This window comes from Anabrus simplex, chromosome 1, assembly GCF_040414725.1.
Source record: "Anabrus simplex isolate iqAnaSimp1 chromosome 1, ASM4041472v1, whole genome shotgun sequence".
Lineage (NCBI taxonomy): Eukaryota > Metazoa > Arthropoda > Insecta > Orthoptera > Tettigoniidae > Anabrus > Anabrus simplex.
In genome coordinates this window covers 690698686-690718872 of record NC_090265.1, presented here as the reverse complement: position 1 = coordinate 690718872, position 20187 = coordinate 690698686, and the positions used below count along the sequence as shown (strand labels likewise).

Sequence of the window (20187 nt, the reverse complement as noted above, 5' to 3'; positions counted from 1 at the left end):
AATAATTCCAGCAGAGTCCAGAGTTCTTATTTCATTTCTCACAATACAAAATATTACAAACAAAAATGAATTCCTGCTGTCCTTTCTTGATGACAAAAATGCAATTCTGTTGTTCTTTCTTGATGACGCACCTGTCACAGCTTACACTGATTGGATAGGATACAGTATCATGTTACGATATGTAACTCTCATCTTTACCCAGGATGCCGTGTTTGTTTACAAACTGATGTCAAAATTTTATTTTTTGGATCTAAATGTGTGTATTCCAGTTAGGGAGCTTTTAAAACTGATGTAAATTAGTAAACTACATGTGTTTAAAGGGACAATAAGGAGCAGTCTGTGTCAAACGTAAAATATTGCAAGAGCCTATTGCAAAAGAGAGTAAATTGTTAACAGTTTGTATGTAGCCTAACAAAGCAGTCTGCATTTTTACGAAGGCAGATCGAATATAAACGGGAATTTGAATGTACCACTGCTGTTAGTAATAATTCTGATGCAGGGCTTTGCCAGGATGTTGGTAGGGGTGTCTGGAGAAGGGCTTTGCTCACGCGAACGACGGTTGCTTCAGTACATCATGAAAGAGCAAGAGGTGCATACATCTGTTGCCAACGCATCATCATCAAATTTCTTGCAAAAGAGGGCACCAAACCTTCCGAGAGTTTGAGATGGCTCTGCACACAGTTTGGGAAAGAAACACTTTTGCAGACTTGAGTGTATGAGTAGGCTAAGAAACTTGTGGCAGTAAGAGAAGCTGTGGAAAATGAACCTCACGAAAGGAGATCACGGACAAGCATCACTGCAGACAACATTGTTGCCATTCGTGACATTATTGGTGAAGATTGATAAATAAAAATTTTGCAAATTGTTTTAGCCATAGGATTATGTTACAGAAGTGTTCAAAACATCATCCGAGATGAACTCTATTTCAGAAAATTGTCATTACAATAATAGTTGAATATCTTATTTAATGTGACATATCGCGCAACTTTGTATTGAAAAGGTGAACCCATAAATAAGATATTCAACTATTATTCTAATCACAGTTCAATACGGATCAATTATCATGAAATTTATAAATTGTCAGTCACGTGGGTTCCTCTTCTCCTCAATCAGGAACAAAAAACTTTACACCAGGAAGTTTGTCGGAGACTCCTGCATTGCTACTAGGAGGGAGAGGATTTCTTGCATTGTATTGTGACTTGTGATGAAACTTGGGTGCATCATTACACCCCAGAGTCAAAGAAAGCAAGCAAGCATGGAGTGGCGGCAAAGAGACGAAGCAGGTCCAGTCAAGGCCAAAACACATCCATCTGCTGAAAAGGTGCTTGCAGGCGTTTTCTGTAACTCCACGGGCGTTTTACTGGTGTATTTTCTTCATGAACAAAGCACAATTAATGCAGTCTATTACTGTCACCTTTTGGATGAAGCGAAAGCTGCGTATCGCAACAAGCGACGCCGGCAACCGATCCGAAACGTTATTCTTCTCCATGACAATGCAATGCTGCATACTGCTGCTTTAATGCGGGGAAAACTGGAGGAAATTCACTGGACACCTCGGGAGCACCCTCCGTACAATTCCGATTTATCACCCTGCGGCTACCATTTGTTTGGACTACTCAAACAAGACCTAGGAGGACAGCGGTTCGGTGATGATGCAAGTGTAGAAGAGTTGTATGCAACTGGCTTCGCACACGTCCCTCTTCTTTCTATCAGGACGGCATAAAAAACTTACCAATCCAATGGAGAAAATGTGTATTGAAGGCAGGACACTATGTAGAAAAGTGATCTCTCTATATGTGTATTTTTTTGGTTGATGCAACAAATTTAAAAAATAATTCCCATTTATTTTTGATCCACCCTCGTAAATACAAAAAATGTTGAGTAAAGAGCACTTGTTTTCTAACAAGTTCTAGTAAGCCAGTATTTTAATTTTAAAATGTTTTTTGTTTTCAGGAAATAATGGATCTAAAAGCTTTCTTGGAAAGAGTGATTCCTCCCATCTAATGCTTGTGGAACTGTGGAGAAATTGAGCAGGCTTTCAACTCCAACAGTAGCAAGTAACCCAGGTAGTGTGCATCTAACACACTAGCACGGCATCAAAGTCTCTTCAAACCGAACCAACAAGTACAGCTGTATAAAATTTTGTCTTAAAAGAAAACAAAAGTACTCAGTAGATGATAGCCAATATATTTTTCCTTGTCACAACAGAGTTGGTCATGAATGGAATACATTGGATGTGTCTTTTGAATCCTTACTGGTTGGGATATGTTGAAATTCAGTAATTTTGTGTGAAAAGATATATAATTTCTAGGTAATAATTCTCATGTACTGTTCTTAATCTGTTAAGTATCATTTTGAATAACGCAACAGCTAGTGATGGTAGGTTGTGTTTCCTTCCGTTAGTACAAATCATTGGGTACTGGATGTAAATAATCAGTTATGTCCTTTGTATTGTTGGAAATGATCTTGTAGCCATAAATTACTGCCAAGACCATAACAGTTGTGATATTGTATACCCTGACACTGAAATATACTGTGATGTATTTTATCCTTATAATTTAGAATTCTGGCTTGTGTAAATCGTGATTGGTTTGTATATTATGTACAGCTACAGTATTATAACAAATTCTTTGAATTCATCCTTGTAAATGTGCAAGGTTAAAGTCATGTGCTGTATAATGAGATAATTTTTAAGTTAATCATAGGATAAACTAAAATAAATGCTGACATCTCTTTATCAAATACTGATGCTTTTTGATGTTTTATAGACAGTAATGTCTCTTTATCCTAAGCACCTTACATACCCAAGTATAAGACTATACTGAAAGTAAGGTATGTTCAGTTCAGATTCCGACTGGGTCAAGTCCTAAAAGATTCACTCATTTTTTAAAAGTATGCCAATTCATATGTTTTAACATAAGGTAATACTTTTTCATGGCTCAGACAGATGTTAGCCAATCATTGTTGCTTAGTGACTGCATCCATTATTTGTGCTGTTTTCTTTGGGATCTGTGATTTTTCCTTTTTCTTGTATTCCAATAACAGACCTGACCAGGTGGCCGTATCTTTTATACTACAGAAGATGAAGTTCCAAACCTTAATCAGGCATTTTACAGGAAATTCTAAGCTAACATAGAAATAGTGTATGCAGTTTACAGTTTTTGATAATATTTTAAGAGGTTCTTTAAAATATATACTGTATATATTGAGAAATCATTGTTTTAATAATTTTCCTCTTAATAGAGAACTGTGTTTATTGCTAAGAAATGAGGTATTTCTAGTTTCTTTCTTTTTCTCTCTCTCTCTCTTCTCCATGTACTGTGTTAATGTTGTGTAATGGATGTTAAGGAATATATACTATACAGACATTTTATTACTGAGTTAAAATGGCATGGTACAACCTGGAATCCACACAAGGACCTCTTCTTAAGTGGGGATAAAGATTGGTAACTTTCCCTGAAATATTTGGGGGGTGTGCATGCATGCGTTCTCAGTTAAAGCATTTACAAGACTAAAGTGATGTCAGTAGGGAAGAAACCTGAAAGAATGATGAATATCAGGTTGGGACAAAACTGGAACAGGTATTTTATGTACAGTGAACCTCATTAAGACTTTTCTGCAGGGGACGAAGAAAGACGTGTTAAGCGAGAAAATGTACTATTGAATAGACAAATAAAAACTATCCAACAAGGATATGTAAACACATGATATGTTTTTTCCGACATGCAAGAATTTTAGGCAGTGTATGTATGGGTAGACCTATAGTGAAAAACATCTAGGCCTACCGTTTCTAAAGTTGAGAAGATGAGAGTAGTAAAAGGTGTGAAAAAAAGATGAGGGGAACAAATATGAAAGCCCTTTTTGACTGGGGCTTATTAACAGCAATGTATTAAAATGTGTGTAAAACACCAGACAACAAATATGACAATATAGTACGACTATAATATGAAATATAAAAGTATCAGTATATTATTGCAGATCACACTCTTTCTAAAACAAATGTTAACTGAAGCCTTGTATTTCAGACCAGTGAATTATTAAACATTAAACATTGTGAAGTTTTCTGGTCCCACTCGTCAACCATAAATGATTTGGAGGTTAAACTTGCCCACGTTCGAGAGAATGGTTTGACCACAATCTCGAATGCAACAACACTTTGATTTGCTTCGATCGACTCAGGTAGAAACTTGAAGATGCTAATTTTGACATATGTGCCACTGCTGAAAAATGTAGATGTCTGTTCACTTCCTGGATTTTAATTTTTCTTCATTAGTAAGCGATTTCACGACTTTTTCAGTATCCATAACTGGGCTACCACAAGACAAGTATGCACTACGCTAATCAACTTCACATGATTATGTTCCTAATCCGTAAGTAGGCTATCATGCAACAAATATCGCTACTCTTCACACTCAACACAGGATTCATTTCTAACTTCTGGATGGAATGCAAAATACAAGCACAAACAGGCTTACTGGGTTATTCAGCAGTTTCCCTGAAAACTGGCAGGCAAAATTAAACTTTCCTGGCACTAACGTCTTGCTCCCCCAAAGGTGTAATTTACCCCTATAAAGTTTGGGAATTCAAGGCCATTTCCCATTTTCGCGCAACTTTCCCTGACCTGTCTCCTGTGATGAAAACCATGTTCTTTTCAAAGGGGATGACAAAGTACATTTTCAAGGATATGAAAAATGTGATGGTACTAAGCGGTAATAGCGAAACTTTGTGATGCGATAAGCGAGGTAGTTTTACACAGATTTAATATGATTTGAATCGCGACTTCGAAACAACATGCTAAGTGAGAAAACGTCTTAATGAGGCTTCACTGTTCTTAGGATGTGTATTTTCCCAGGATGGTAGCGAATCAAGTGCAGCAAAGTTAATGCAGTGAGCTCATAGTTGCGATCAACAGTGTTCTGTAAGAAAGAAGTCAGCCTCCCGGACAAAAGGGGGTGAAAGCTGGGTGGACTCAGGATATCTTATTCATAAGTTAGAAGTAACAGGACCCCCTATGGGTGGGGGATGCAGACGTATACACACACGGTATCCCCTGCCTGTCGTAAGGGGTGACCAAGGGATGATCGAATTAGAACCATGAGACTACTTATAATTAGTACCACCATGCAGGAAACACCATGGGTTGCTTTTACTTGCGCGTAGTACCACTATGTTAGGTACAAAATAGGATTGTGATTAGTAGCAACAGAGTGCGCTGCCAGCTTTACAGTTCCTGTGATTAGTACTACTATATGAGCGACACCATGGTTCTGGCTTGCCTATGATTAGTACCCACTATATGAGCGACACCATGGTTCTGGCTTGCCTATGATTAGTACCCACTATATGAGGAACTCCACGGGATAGTAAGAGTCCCTGTAGTTAGCACACTTCTGTGATGAACACCATAGGTTTTTGTTGTCTGTAAATAGTGCCGCAATATGCGAAATACCATAGGTCTGTGTTACATGTGCGAATTTTATTACCTGTGATTAGTACCATAATGTGTGGAACATTGCGAGTCTAGGCTACTTTTTATTAGTACTGCAACATGACAAATACCATGGTTCTACATTCCTAGTCATAAGTACCATTATGAGAGGCTGATGACTTGGATTTTGGACTCCTTTAGACTACAAGCATCATTGATTCAGTATTGTGCTATAGAAGCAGTCCCTTAGTCAGTAATATTGTTTTACGTCATTTTCTGTGAATGTGAGGCATTGTGGGTCGGATCCACTGATTGTTTTAAATTCATATCTATCCCTTCATTCTTCGACCTCATGTTTTGAATTCTGGTCAGTGAGGATTTTGGACTTTTAATTTGTCATTACATTTAGTTTCATTTCGTACCATTAGGGGCCAATAACCGTGATGTTAGGCCCCTTTAAACAAGCATCATCATCATCAGCAGCAGTAACAGGATTGAAAATGGTGAGAATCATCGCTGGTACAAACAAATGGGGACAATGGCAGGAAGGTACTTGGAATGAGGATATAAAGGCTAAGTTAGGAATGGACCCGATGGATGAAGAGGTATGCATAAACCGGCTTTGGTGGTGGTGGTCGTAGGAAGCAATTGGAGGAGAATAATACAGGCATTTGTTAGACATGGTTTCTAACAATTTAAATGTGAGATGTATGGAATTAAATAAAGCCACAGAGCGAGTTCCAAGTAGAGGATATGGAGGTGTTTAGTAAATTCAGAGTCTTGCAGACTGAACACTGAAAGGCATAACAGTCTATAATGAAGTTGTATTAAAACATTGCAGTCGGGGAAATAATTAGTATTAACTAACACCACCTGTGCACTCTACTGCCCATACAAATTGCAATAAATTTTAAGATAAAATGTCAGTGATAAATGCATATTACCAAAGGAACGGACAGTGTTATAATATTAACAGCAAGTGAACCAGATTCATAGTATCATGATAAATTTAGCAAGATTTGTTCATTATTTCTTTCTTGTAATAATAATAATAATAATCATAATTTAGTGTGGCTATAGCTAGCCTGGTGCAACCCCTGATGAAGATAGGCAGCATCTGCCATGAATAGGATAGTTTTTGGGTGCGGTGAACAAGTTGCAGGGATGTTGGGGACAATCAAACACCCAGTCCCTGAGCCAAGGGAAATAATCACTTAAGGCCCAGCTGGGAATCAATGTAGAGCACTCAGAATCGAAGGCCACTGCACTGACTGTTCATCCAAGGAGCTGGACATTCCTCTCTTGTATATAATTATGTAAGATTTGCAGAGTTGGAAAGTAATTGAGTAAAAGTAATTGAATTATTTGTAATGATTACATTTTTTAGTAATTTTTACTTGTAACCATTACTTTTCACAAAATGTAATTTTTAGTTGTAATTTACTTTTTGGTATAAAATTGTAATTGTTACATTCCAATAGTCGATATGCATTGCATCGAGAGCTTAACAACTTTGGAACCCCAGCACTTGCAAGACGCCAAGGGTATAATTCCAGGATACGTCGCACATACCTTCATTTACTGGCAGATTACCATGGTTACTGGTTGAGATTTAGATAATCGTGTGCTGTGTGGTTGATATTGTGGTGGTGGTGATTATTGTTTAAAGAGGAAACACAACTGGGCAACTACTCTCTACTAACATTAATCAGAGGGAAGGTGAAGGACGTCTGACACTTCAAAAAGTGAAGGTATCAGCAAAAGAAAGAGAAAGACCATGTAGGGCGTGAAAATGAATTACTTCCTAGGCCTCGAAAACCTAATGTCATCGGGGTCGGGGCACTGACACTAGTAGTAGCAATGCCAGACTCACCTAACAGAACCGTGATTGCCAACCAACACTTCCAAGTTGAGAGTCCTTGGTCTCCCTTTTAGTTGCCTCTAACTACAGGCAGGGGAAATCGTAGATGTTATTCTACCGCCCTCCCACACAGGCTACATGTGGTCAAGAATGGAGCAGAAATAAACATGTGACGGTTAAAAGTTTAAGGCATTTCCATTCCCCTATTTGAATAAATATTTTGAATTAGTTCTCCTGAAAATATGCAAACACGTGACATGCAAATTTTGCTTGGGGGCAATAATTTTGAATGTCTGATCAGTCTCACCTAGTGATGATAGCCACTTAAAGTCTGCTAAATAACACAAAATGGAAGAATGTACTTTTCCTTGCAAACTTTGGTATCATTCCATCCCCATGTGAAAAAATATCAGTGATTCTGTAAACACTCATGTTCTGTGAATTAATTGTAATTGAGTACTTTTTTTTTTCTCAGCCCATTTACTTTTATTTTGTACTTTTTCCATCACTGAACATTTGTAACAACAGTACAAAGGTGTGCTCACAGAAGGAAGCTAAGTTGTACGCCTTACCTATTAAACATGGCCAGGTCTTCTGTTGAATGAACACACTTCCGATCAGTCTGCCACCAGTTAATGATTTATTTCCTGTTTTCAAACGCATGATGTCAAAAACTATTCATTGAAAGTACATCCCTTGAAAAGCCTTTTTATCATTGTTAAATTTACTTGTGTTTGGGGTACGTTATTTTCATGAAGTATGTCATTATACTGTTCTGTAAGTGGTAAAGACAGAAACCATAAAAATGCTTATTGTGAGCTATTTTTTGAAGTTAGGCATATGCTTCCAGTTAGTTTTATGCTCCGTCTGTTGTAGTTTAGGAATGCCAGAACTGTTAAGGTCAAGTATTTTTAGCCAACTTGTTCTACATTTTCTTTTATTACATTCATTTGAGTTATGTTTATAGTTTATAGCCCAGTATTTAAGATAAAAATGCACCTCAGTGTATACCAAATGTCATTGAAATCTCTCCAGCCTTTTTAAGTTACCCACTTACATTTGTATACATTGACAATAAGTGATCCCAGTCATGATGTGACAACATGTGCTATAGTATTATTTCACAAACCTTTTTAGTAATTGGTCTTAAATACTGTTATATGTGTTTTTCACAAATGTTGAGGATCATTGGTATTAGCTTAAATGTATTAAGTTTCACATATTCAAAATACCCATTAAATGGTGAAAGGCTGTCTATCAAATGCAATTTCATCTTGAGTATCAGTTACCATGAGATATGTATGAAGAGAACAGATTCTTTATTATTCTGGCTCGATTGATGGAGAGCCCCTTTCAGAATTCAGTTGGTTTGAAAATTACAAATTAATTCCTGCAGCACAATACCTGACATCATAACTAACAGATTGTGGTTTTTAATCCCTGTTCATTGCCTGTGCAGAAATGGAAAATGGGATTACCATACCTGTTGGGCTACAAAGAGTCTCTTATGTAGTTTTTACAGGATATATGTGTTCAAGACCAATTTATTCATGTTTTGTCCATATTCCCCTTACATCATAACTCATTTTATTGTGGGGGGAAAAGTCCTCCCTGGAATAAGTCTAAAGCCGTTCATTTAGATCACAAAGTGGTTGTAGTGCCATTTTGAGCTGTTATAGTTTCTTATTATTTCATTAGATCTGCATTTGGTAGTATTGTTAATGGAAGAACTCGGGCATACTAGTAACTTAAGAAATTTTTTTGCACATTTTAGCATTTTATTACTTAGTAACTGAACTATATGATGTAAGGAGAGTATAGGCTTACTAGGTTACTAAATATCTGTTTTATTTAGGAGACAAAGTTGTACTTAAGCAATAACAGTAATATGTCTTCGCTGAATGAATTGGCTGCGTAGTACTAAGCTTGCATTTAAAAATTGTGGGTTTGAACCACACTATTGACAGCTGTGAAGATGGTTTTCCATTTTCACTCCAGTTAAATGCTGGATTTGTACCTTAATTAAGGCCATGGCTGCTTGCTTAGTTTTCCTAACCTTTTCCTGTTCTATCCTTACTGAAAACCTATCCAAGTTAGTTCACTGTTAAACCACTATTTTAAAAAACAAAACCAAAAAGAACTAATTTATTTTAGTATTCCTCCAACTGTTCTAGATTCTAAAGGATTTGTTAAGAAGGAAGCCATACTTTCCAGTGTCGACTCAATTAAAACTCAACAGCTTTTCACTCTGTCGAACACACAAGTTCCGTATAAATATTACACTATAACATACCTTAAAATAACACACTATTAAACAAGGAATAAAAATACACACTATTATATTGAACTTGTGTGTTCGACAGACTGAAAACCTTTTAAGTTAGATTCTAAAAAGATGTCAGAGTATTGCATATTTTTTTCCTGAAATGGACAGAAAACCTACTAAGAGAGGTTTATTACAAGCCAAGTTTCAATCCTACACTTGTCCGCAAGTAAAGTAAGAGCCTTGCCAGCTGTGCTTAACTGTCGGCGCTACGTAATACTTGAGCAGTATAACATACAAGGGCTGCCTTGCCACGGTGGTATAGACCTGTCCTCTTCACTGGGAAGGACATAGAGTTTGATTCTCCATCGGGATGTCCAGATTGTAGAAATTAAATTTTCACTTCTAGAGTGGTTCGCTCAGCCTTCACCACAAATGAGCACCAGGTTAATGTCTTTTAGCTGGTAGTTTAACATTGCACTAACACATCAAAGGTTTTTGGTGATGCAAGGATGGGAAAGGTCTAGGCTTGGGAAGGTTTAGGGTAATGAATTCCTTTTTTAACTCTTGTTCATAAGATTTTTCTCAACTTTTTATTCTGTAATTTTTTATTGTTCCTTTCATCCTTTTTGTTACAGATTTAGGGTTGCTGAAGTATAAAGTGCCTCTGGTTTAATTACTGTTATGCAATCTTACTGTTCCAGGAGAGGAGGGACATTATTTGTTGAGAAAACTATATTATTATTAAGTCAAATAAAACAAATCTCAGTTCAGTGGTTACCTCGTGGTTTCTAATAGTTTCAAGAAGTGTGTTCCTGTGAGTATTGTTAATGATAGTATGCCAAATCTTATTTAGATGGAGATCATCATCTTTTCTGTTTCAATCACTTCTCTGTGTATTTTGGAAGGGAAGTTTTGACATTCTGGCAAAAAGGAGATCTGCGGGTAAGTAGGAGCTCCCTCTTTTAAGTAGTCTTCTTCATTTTCCATTTCCAGTCTTCCGAGTCGGGTTGTGATCAAGCACCTCCACAGTTTTCTATCTTTCTACCACTCCCTTCCTTTCTCCAATATTTCTTCTACTTTTACTATCTTCTCTATACTCTCCTTCACCGTATCCATCCACCTCTTTCTGGGCCTTCCATGTCGTCTTCCTCCTATTTTCTCTGTAAATACTTGCTTTGGAACTCTATCCTCTTCCATTCTCATCACGTGTCCATACCATTTCCGCTTACTAGTCTCTGTCTTGTCTTGCAGTTTAGGGAATCCAAATCTCTCTCAGATTTCTACGCTTATGATTTTATCCCTTCGTGTTTTCCCAATTATTCCTCTAAGAAATGTCATCTCAGCTGCTTGGATTCTGCTTTTATCATGTTTTGTTGTCATCCATGTGTCTGCCGCGTATGACAAAATTGGTGTGTAATACATTGAGTACAGAATTTTCTTGCATTTCTCTGGGATGTCCCAGTTCCACACTTTACCTCTCACACATTGGTAAACTCCATTGGCTTGTTGGATTATCTTTCCCATTTCTTCCTTTATTTTCCCAAATTCTGCAGTTATACTCCCCAAATATTTGAAGCTTTTCACAACTTCGAATGGTCTTCCATTTACATCAGTAGGCCCTCTTTCTTCTCACCATCACCTCTCGTCATCACTACTCTCTTACTCTTCAGCACACACATTTTCATTCCATATTTCTCTATCTCCTGATTCCATACAGTAACTTGTACTTCCTTTTCATCATCTCCCCATGTTACTGAGTCATTTGCAAAGAGTAAGGCCTTTCTCTCTTTGCTTCCCATTTTTCATTGTACACTCTTGTGGATTTCATCCAAGACTGTGATAAAGAGTAGAGGGGATAATACACTTCCTTGTCAAAGTCCTGTTTCTACATTGAACCACTATGTTTGTCCTATCTTAGTCCTCACACTACTTACACACTTTTCATACGTGGCTTTGATCATTTGTACTTCTGCTCTGCCTACCTTTTTTTTTTAATCAGTGCATCCCAGACCAGTTGCTGTGGTACAGTCCTATGCCTTTCAGTATCTATAAATATCATCACTAAATCCTCCCTTCTCCATCATGTTCCTTAATGCAAAAATTAGATCAAAAGTTGATCTATTCTACATCAGTACTGCTCTTCCTCCATTTCCTTTTCTACTTTCATCCTCAGTCTTCCCCCTAATATCCTCTGCAAAATCTTTGTTACATGTGAAATGAAGGTAATTCCCCTATAATTGTGACATTCTTTCTTATCCCCCTTATTCAATACTATGATTATCAGACCCTTCTGCCAATCTTCTGGCACTTTTTTAGGTGTTGGAATTAAAATCATTTCTCTTGCATAGGTATACTTTCTTCCATTATTAATGTAATCCATGTAATTTTGGTGCAAGCAATGAATTTGTGCAACTCAGCCATTTTGCATCATCTGTTCAAATATTCAACCATTATACATATCCAGAATAAGAGATGTCATATTCTAGTGTTGATGTACTTGGTTCAAAAAATTACTGAAAGCCACTCAATATTTAATTTGTTATAGTGGTGGTTATTTTCTTTTCAGTTTGACTTAGTTAACATACAACTTTTAAGTTTTGCTGTCTGTCAAAACTGATGCAATATTAAGGAAATACCAGGAAAAGAAAAGCTAATCCACTGTTAGAAAATACCTCTTTAAATTTTTACACTGACAGTAAAACCTCATATAAGATGGAGAGAATCCAAATTCGAGTAAAATCATCTAGCACAGGTTGATCTTATTAATAAAGTGTTTTCAGACTTGAAAGTATAATGCACTGAATAAGTCGTGTCCTAAAATCATTCATCTTTTCAAAAATGTTTGAAACTAGGATTAATTAAAGGAAGAAATGCCTAGTCTTATATTTGGGTAAAGATGGTGTAAACCTTGAAAGGATTGAAACGACATGATAAATGTACATTTTAAACCATTTTAGCCATATATTAGTACCAGAGGTGCCAACTATTATGGATTGTCCATAATTATTACGGATTCCACTTCACGATTACGGAGTTACGGTCAAAGGGGAAATTATTACGGAAAAGCTAACATTATCACGAAAAAATAATTTTCGACGAAAACAAAAGAAAAGGAAAAATGTTGAGTCTTTTCGAGCCTTTCTCCTAAATCATCTTTATTTCTATGCTTGAGAGTTGGCAACGATACTTATTCGATCGTGACTTCCTTTTGCTACCCATAAGCATTGTAAAATTCATTGTGAATGAAGGAGCTCAGGCGCTGCTCTTCTCCACTACAAATCCTTCAGTAATGTTGTATTTGCTGTGTTAAGTGTACCTGACAGTTGACAGAAAGATTGAGAAAGAAGAGAGCGCCTACATTAAGCACATCTGCACTGATATTGCTTATGGTTCAGAAAACGAAAATGTCATCACAGTTCGAAGGATGCTTCAAGAAAAACTACACTGAAAAGCAGCTGCTGCGTGAGAAACAAGCTACAAGGAATGTTTTATCACAGAATCAACAGGTTGCGTGCAAATGTTATTGTGTAATATGATATACTTTTGGATGGATTGCTAGAGGGAAGGGCAAAAGGGGTGTCATTATCAAGAAGGAAGGAGTATGCTTTGGACTTGACTCGAAATATTTCTTGGGGGCGGAGGGCGATTACTGATAATCCACTTCAAAGTTGGCACCTCTGTAGTACAGTAATATATTTTGAATAAAATTAAAATAGAGTTCTGCTGTTTCTTAACATCAGCATTTTATGCCAAATTTTAACTGTTCCACAATTAAAATTAATTACCTCAGTTCATTTTGAGAGTTGCATAAAATTGTCCACTTTAGTGTTAATGCCACACTTAAGAAAATATTGCAGCTATCTGTTCCTTCATTCTCAGTTAAACACAAACAGGAGTGATGCTTCTCCAGCAGGTATATCATAATTTAGTCACCATCTAAACAATCTTATCTCTGGTTGAATCTTATTTATACTTCATGTGATGCAAGCCACTACAAAATGCAACATTTTTATGATAAATCTCAATTTCCTCTGTGAAACTGGTAAATTATAGTGCTACAATCAATGTTATAGAGATTACAAGTTGATGTATTTCTTCCTGCCTTAGCAACAGAAAGCACAAGCACCCAGTTCAACAATATAATTGTGGCTTGTGGTTAGTTTTTAGCTTTAAAGTAAGTTGGTGCCGAGAAATCAGAGTTTTAAATTAATCTATTTTTAATTCAATGATGTGATAAAATAATGTAAAAACATTTTTCAAGAACCTCAAGAATTTTTCAAGCAAGCATGAAGTTCGCTGCAAGAGGATAAAAAAAAAATTGCTGTTAGCCACAAGTTTAATGATCCTTAAACGTGCCATTTAATAATTTACAAGAACTAGTTTTACAATAGATTTGTTTGTTGTATGAATTCGTGATAAATATTTTGCTAACTTGTAAGGTTCTTATACAATTACCTGTGTTTTTTAGACACTTGTTCATGTGTAAGAATGTTTAATGAGTCTCAAGCCCCTTTTATGAAATAAAACAACATTTCTGAAGTACTCTTTTAATTTTTACATTGACAGTAAAACCCCATATATTACCACTATAATTTGAACATAGACGACCCTGTCACAATATTATTAGATTAAATAACAGTGTTTTTAACTGTTAATTAACAATGGGAAGTGAGTATTTGTTTTCTCAAATAAGGCATTCCTACGATGATGGGTACTCCTAGAAAATGTTATAGATTTTTAAACAAACCAAGAGTTTTGACTTTTTCACAATACCTGTAAAATACAAAATTACTGAATAACTGTCATGCTATTTTGATTTATTGCTGGATTGTTTCTAACATATTATATTTTAAATTAGCAATACTGAAATATGTCTTGAAGAATTATTTTGCAAATGGCCAAGCATTTTCTGAGTTTTGTTTTTTACTAGACAAGGATGGGGGAAATTATTATATAAGTTATATCAAACAACTTTTGAATGGAAGCACCTAGCATATGCAGAACATAGCTTTCCTACAGAGTAGATCCCAAAGAACGCTGCTGTACAAGCCGTGGTGTGCTAGACGCTTCCATTCAAAAGTTATATCAAACTTATATAATAATTTCTCCCACCTTATCTGGAAGAAAAAAAAAACAGAAAATCCTGGCAGTTTGCAAAATAATTTTTTCAAAATATTTTACATTCTTGCTAATTTAGAAACAATCCAGCAATAAATTAAAATTGCAGCACAGTTATTTAATAATTTAAAATGTTATTGTCAAAAGGTCAAAAACATTTCTTTGTTAAAATCTGTGAAATTTTCTAGGAGAATCCATTGTCTTAGGAACGCCTGGTTTGGGCAAAACAAATACTTGTTTCCCATTGTTAATTAACAGTTAAAAAATTGTTATTTAACCTAATAATATAGTAACAGTGTCACCTACCATATGTTCAAATCACAGTGTGTCCCTAAACTTTCTGGCAAACCCATAAGGAGAGAATCCTAATTCCAGTAAAATCATTTGGTTACCCTCTAGCACAGTCTTTACCAACCTTTTTTTGTTTGTTTTTTTTGTTTCAGGGAACCTTAGAAATATTTAACCAAATCATGGGAAACCCTGACTGCTTGACACATAACCTAGGACAAAATATATAATAGTGTTGTATATTGGGCAATTTGTTTATTTTCAATAACATTTTAGAACATTGTTTAATGCTCTTCATAGATTGGTGCACAATTTTATTTTTGGTCACAATTTTGATAGGCAAACTTACAACAATCCATTTTGTTGTTTGGTTTTAATGTTTGTCACCATGAAATACTTGTTCATATTAACATGAATATGTTTTTGGGCAGGGGATTTATCTGGAATTAATGTTATCAATTTCCTGACACCATTGTAACAATGACAACCAGTGTTCATCTATGTAGTGTCATCTTCTCACTGTGAGCTTTCTTCCTGTAACTAAGAGCTTAAGAAAAATCTTGTATCAAGTGAACCCTGTTGTACTCCTCAGTCCGGAAATAAAATCCTTGAACTAACTGGAAAACTAATCCAGGGCCTTGTAAAAAGAGACTGCCAGGGCTGGCTAATAATAATAGTAGTATTATATTTATGATGTATATGAATATCTTTCATTTTCTCACAATTCATGAGCCTTACCATTCTTTTTGTGGATACACTCTTTTTTCTTTTGATTTATTGGAACACTATCTCCCACGTGGGTGGAGTCAAAGGATGAGTTATCTGTACCCTCTGCATGTCGTAAGAGGCCACTAAGAGGGAAACAACCAAAGAATCTGTACTTGCTCTCTCTCGTCTTCTAAGCCCAAAAACATATCCTTGATTCTATGTTTTTCTGTGTATCAGAGGAAATGTATGAATGCAAAGATTTTACTTTTTACGAAAAAGGTCTGGAGAATGAAAGGACTATGTTTAAAGCTTTCTGCGAGAAAGCAGGAAACTCTTATTTCACCATTAGCAGTGTCTGGCTCAACTGGTTAGCATACTGGCCTTTAGTCCAAGGAGTATGGGTTTTATTCCCGGCCAGGTCAACAGTTTTGACTTTCATTGGTTAACTTGTCTGGTTTAGGAACTGATTGTATGTGCCATCTTCAACATTAGATTTCATCCTTGGTAGGACTCACAGGTTATCTACGCACATCAACTTGAAAGATCTGCACTAAGCCATTATAATTACCGATGGCAGCAAGTCCACAAGATGGAGTAAAAGTTAACGGGGAGGTTGGTCAACGGTTTAATAGTATTAAAGGTCTTCAGCATCTGCTAGATAAAATTGTAGAAGAAGGGGATAAACTTGGACTCGCAATGAACACCAACAAGACAAAGGTGGTGGCCATTATTAGAACTTGTAATGCACACATTCTTGTGAATATTTTTGGAAAATAAGTTTAATAGGTATGGAAGTTCAAGTCTCTTGGCAGGTGGATTACCGAGGACTTGAATCCAGATTTAAAAATCCGTGTACAAATAGAAACGGCTTGTGCTATCTTTCTGGAAATGAGGAATCTAGTGTGTGACAGAAGCCTCAACGTGGAGACATGTCACAACTTCGTCAGATGCTATGTATATTCATTCCTTTTGTACTATGCTGTAACACCATTCGAGATGTGGGTTTTCTGAAGGATGTTATGGATCTTGTAGACTGACTTTGTCTCCAGTGCTGTCGTACTCAGGCATGTGAGGGAACGAATCTTGGTGTGTACAATCAAGAGTAGAAAGACAACTTCCCTTGGGCATATTATGAAGAATGATAAGTACAACCTACTAAAATTGATCATGCGGCGTAAAACTGATGGGCGTCAAGGTTGTAGTCGAAGGAAGCACTCCTGGCTGAGGAACTTATGGGACCGGACAGGACTAGATTCAAATAGACTGACAAGGACAGCCGAATGCCATGCAGACTTTGCTGTGTTTATGGCCAACCTCCAGTAAAGGAGAAGGCAATACAAGAACTAGATTTTCAATGTGATAGTAGAGTTCACTGTCAACGTGTGTTCCCTCTCATGATCATTCAACTAGCTTGGTGTTATGCCTCCAAGAGATTCCAAGTAGAAGTTGCTTTTAGACTAGCATCAATATGTTACATAAATCAAGCAATGGTTCAGATAGAAATGTATGGCAAGGAGTGATTCTGGAGCATGTCTCCAAATATATGAAGAACTGGAATGTAGTTATGATGTTTTCTGAAACTAAGCAATCCCATCTACAACCACTTAAAATGACATTATCTCACAAATTTTAAAGAATTCTAGATAAGAGTGGTGGAAGTATGAGGGAAAGTCAAGATAAAGAACACTGCTTTATTTTGGAATCACTCCTGTCACTGTTTACTGTCTCATCAATGTATAAGGACTCAAAATTCTGGTTCACAGAATCCCTGTCCACAATCAACACAGTTACCAAAGTTATTCAAGCATTTGTCCTAGTTTGAAATTAGTGTCTTCTTTACTTGACAATAGAAAGTGGCATTCTGTTTGTTGTACACCTCTAACTGATTCGTTGTTATGCCTATTCTCCTGTACCATTTCCTCAGTGGGATTTACAACTGCATCTGATGTTCACAGGCGGCCAATCTGCTTGTTGTCTTGTTTATCATAAGTACTGCAATACCAATAAAACTAAAATTAACTAATTTTTAGAAAATGCTCTGGCATGTTAAATTTAATATTTTGAGAGGAATATTTTACACAAAAAATGAACATTTTCAACCATTATTTTCTTTAGTTGCATGTAAAATTTCATTTGTTCCAAATGTTTCATGATTCTAAAGAGATTTTTAGATCAAAGTCACAGCTACAGGGTGATGACGTGGCTAATCGGCCTGGTTGATATGGGAGCAGTCTAATTCTCGTCTTGTTTTATTAGCTGGGCCTGAAACATTTATTATTTCTCAGGGTATCAATCCCATCAGTTTCAATTGAGTAACTAAAAATATGTTTTATTTTCTTCCTTAAAGGTTAATGAATATCGTGATGCTTGAAATCAGGAGAGAAGCTTTTATGATATGGGTATTTGTGAAATTGGGTTTCGGGAAGTCTGCCATCCAGGAAAATAACCAGGAATCCCATGACATACCTGATTTGAGTTTCCTGTGTTTTACAAACAACCTTTACATAATTCTTTGCCCTCACTAATGATTGAAATAAATTGTGGAAAGTCACTCATGTTTCAGGAGTTGAGCTCTTTAAAGTTACTTATGAAACATACAACTCTCAAATCGTGTGAAGTTGCTTAAGAAGCGTATGAATATTAGGAGGTACATACTATTCCTTTTAAAGCAATGTCCTACATGTTTATTTTGTCTAATGAAATGTCCCAGTGACATATTTATTTTGTGTGATGTGAGATTTTGCTTTCGAAAAGTCCAGGAATGCACTGGGATTGCAGTAGATTGTGGTGATTGAACATAGGATCTTGAAAGTAAAATAATGTCAAGTGTCAGCCAGCATGTTCTTGTACATTCAAAAACTCCAAACTGGTTGCGGAAACATCTGATGTTCGAGTACTTTATTTATGTTTATTCAAAGCTTCAATGATATTCAGGTATGTTAATTACTCAGATAGTAATGCAGAACAATTAAAAATGACTGAAGTACAAGAAATTCATTGAATAAATTGCTGAAACTGACAAAATAATGTAAAATTGAAAAAAATGCCTAATAGCAAAGAATGTCAGAAAAAATTACTTAATATATACTGTATTTATGTATCTTGAGGGCTGACTTTTTATCAAAATTTGGGCTCTTGTAATAAGCAATGATTCCAATAAAAAAGTTTCCACAGTGTTGTAGATAAATATCTGTTTTGTAAATGATGCTTTTAAAAATAGGTTGTGCATTGTACAGTTGTTGTTCTTATTTGAGAGAAACTTACGGTTGTTAACGATTAAAGATGTATATATTGAAAATGGAGTGGTGTAATTTCTGTTAAGGTTCCACCTTTCATCAATTTCTAAATAATTACTCGTTCTGCCATTTAGCCAGGGCACTAGTTTTGCACAAGAAATATTTATTATATACGACCCCAAAAATCTGCAGCTGAACTGGAACCAAAAATAATTCAAAATAAGTATGGCTGGTACTGTACCTTGTTTGTGCCATTTTCTAAATAACTTTATATTAAATGTCTGATTCTGATGAAAAATGAATTGAACTCTTATGCATTAGCTTTGAATGGAATCAAATAAAAGGTCACACCAAATTATAATAATGGTGGTTTGCAACTGAGAAGTGGGGGGGGGGGGGGGGGGGGGCCAAGATTGGAGTTTCCAAAGGAGATGATTTATAACTATTTCATAAAATTAACATCTACTTATAAACTCCGAGGTTCAAACAAAAGCAAGCAAGCCTGTAGTTTTTCTTGACTGTTAAAATCACAATCATAGCCATGGAACCTCCAGTTTTATGTGGAATCCAAGTCTCAAGGGCTTGAGCTTTTATTCAGAGAACAGTATTGTTTGTCCAACCCTTGTCCCGTTTCCCTACGGGGTCGGGTATGAGGTGAGATGAATTTGTCGTGGCGGTTTTTTATGACCGGATGCCCTTCCTGACGTCAACCTCATCAGAGGAGTTAATGGGAGATGAAATGAATGACGTGATATATGATAGTAGGGAGAGGGTGAAACCCGGTGCCGGCACATAGCCTACTCCTGTCGAATAGCACCAAGGGGTCTGCTCAAGGCTTAACGTCCCCATCCGACGGACGAATCACCATCAACAGCGTCATATGCCCTCACTCCATATGAGCACTGCGGAGAGGTTTGGAATTTAATCCAGGCTTTTGGCACGCAATCTAGTGATTAGAAATTGTATACCACCACCTCCCCTACCCTGCCGGCCAACATTCTGATGGTGAAAATTTTTTCGACCAACGGGACTCGAACCGGCTAACCTCGGTGTTAGACCGTTTTAGACTTCAGCGCCTTAACGATCATGGCCACCAGGCGGGCTTATTCAGAGAACAGTATATTTATTGTAATTTCTATACTACAGTATAAGAAAGAAATTATGTCCATCTGCCTGTCTTCCAAACGGGAGTCATGTCTAAAACACAGGACGGAATTTCAGGAAATTTTGCACAATCATTCTTGGAAAGAACTGTCACATGACTGTTTCATTTTAAAATAAT

General features: G+C 36.4%; 1 protein-coding gene across 1 annotated transcript in view; it reads left to right on the top strand.

Annotated features, from left to right (window-relative positions):
* Window positions 1-2744, top strand: part of Apt1 (Acyl-protein thioesterase 1) — a 42269-nt gene extending 39525 nt beyond the window's left edge. The window contains exon 8 of the mRNA XM_067135955.2: window positions 1954-2744. Coding sequence (XP_066992056.1) covers window positions 1954-2004 — 51 coding nt within the window. The 3' untranslated portion in view covers window positions 2005-2744. The remainder of the gene's footprint in view (window positions 1-1953) is intronic.
* Window positions 2745-20187: the final 17443 nt, after the last annotated feature.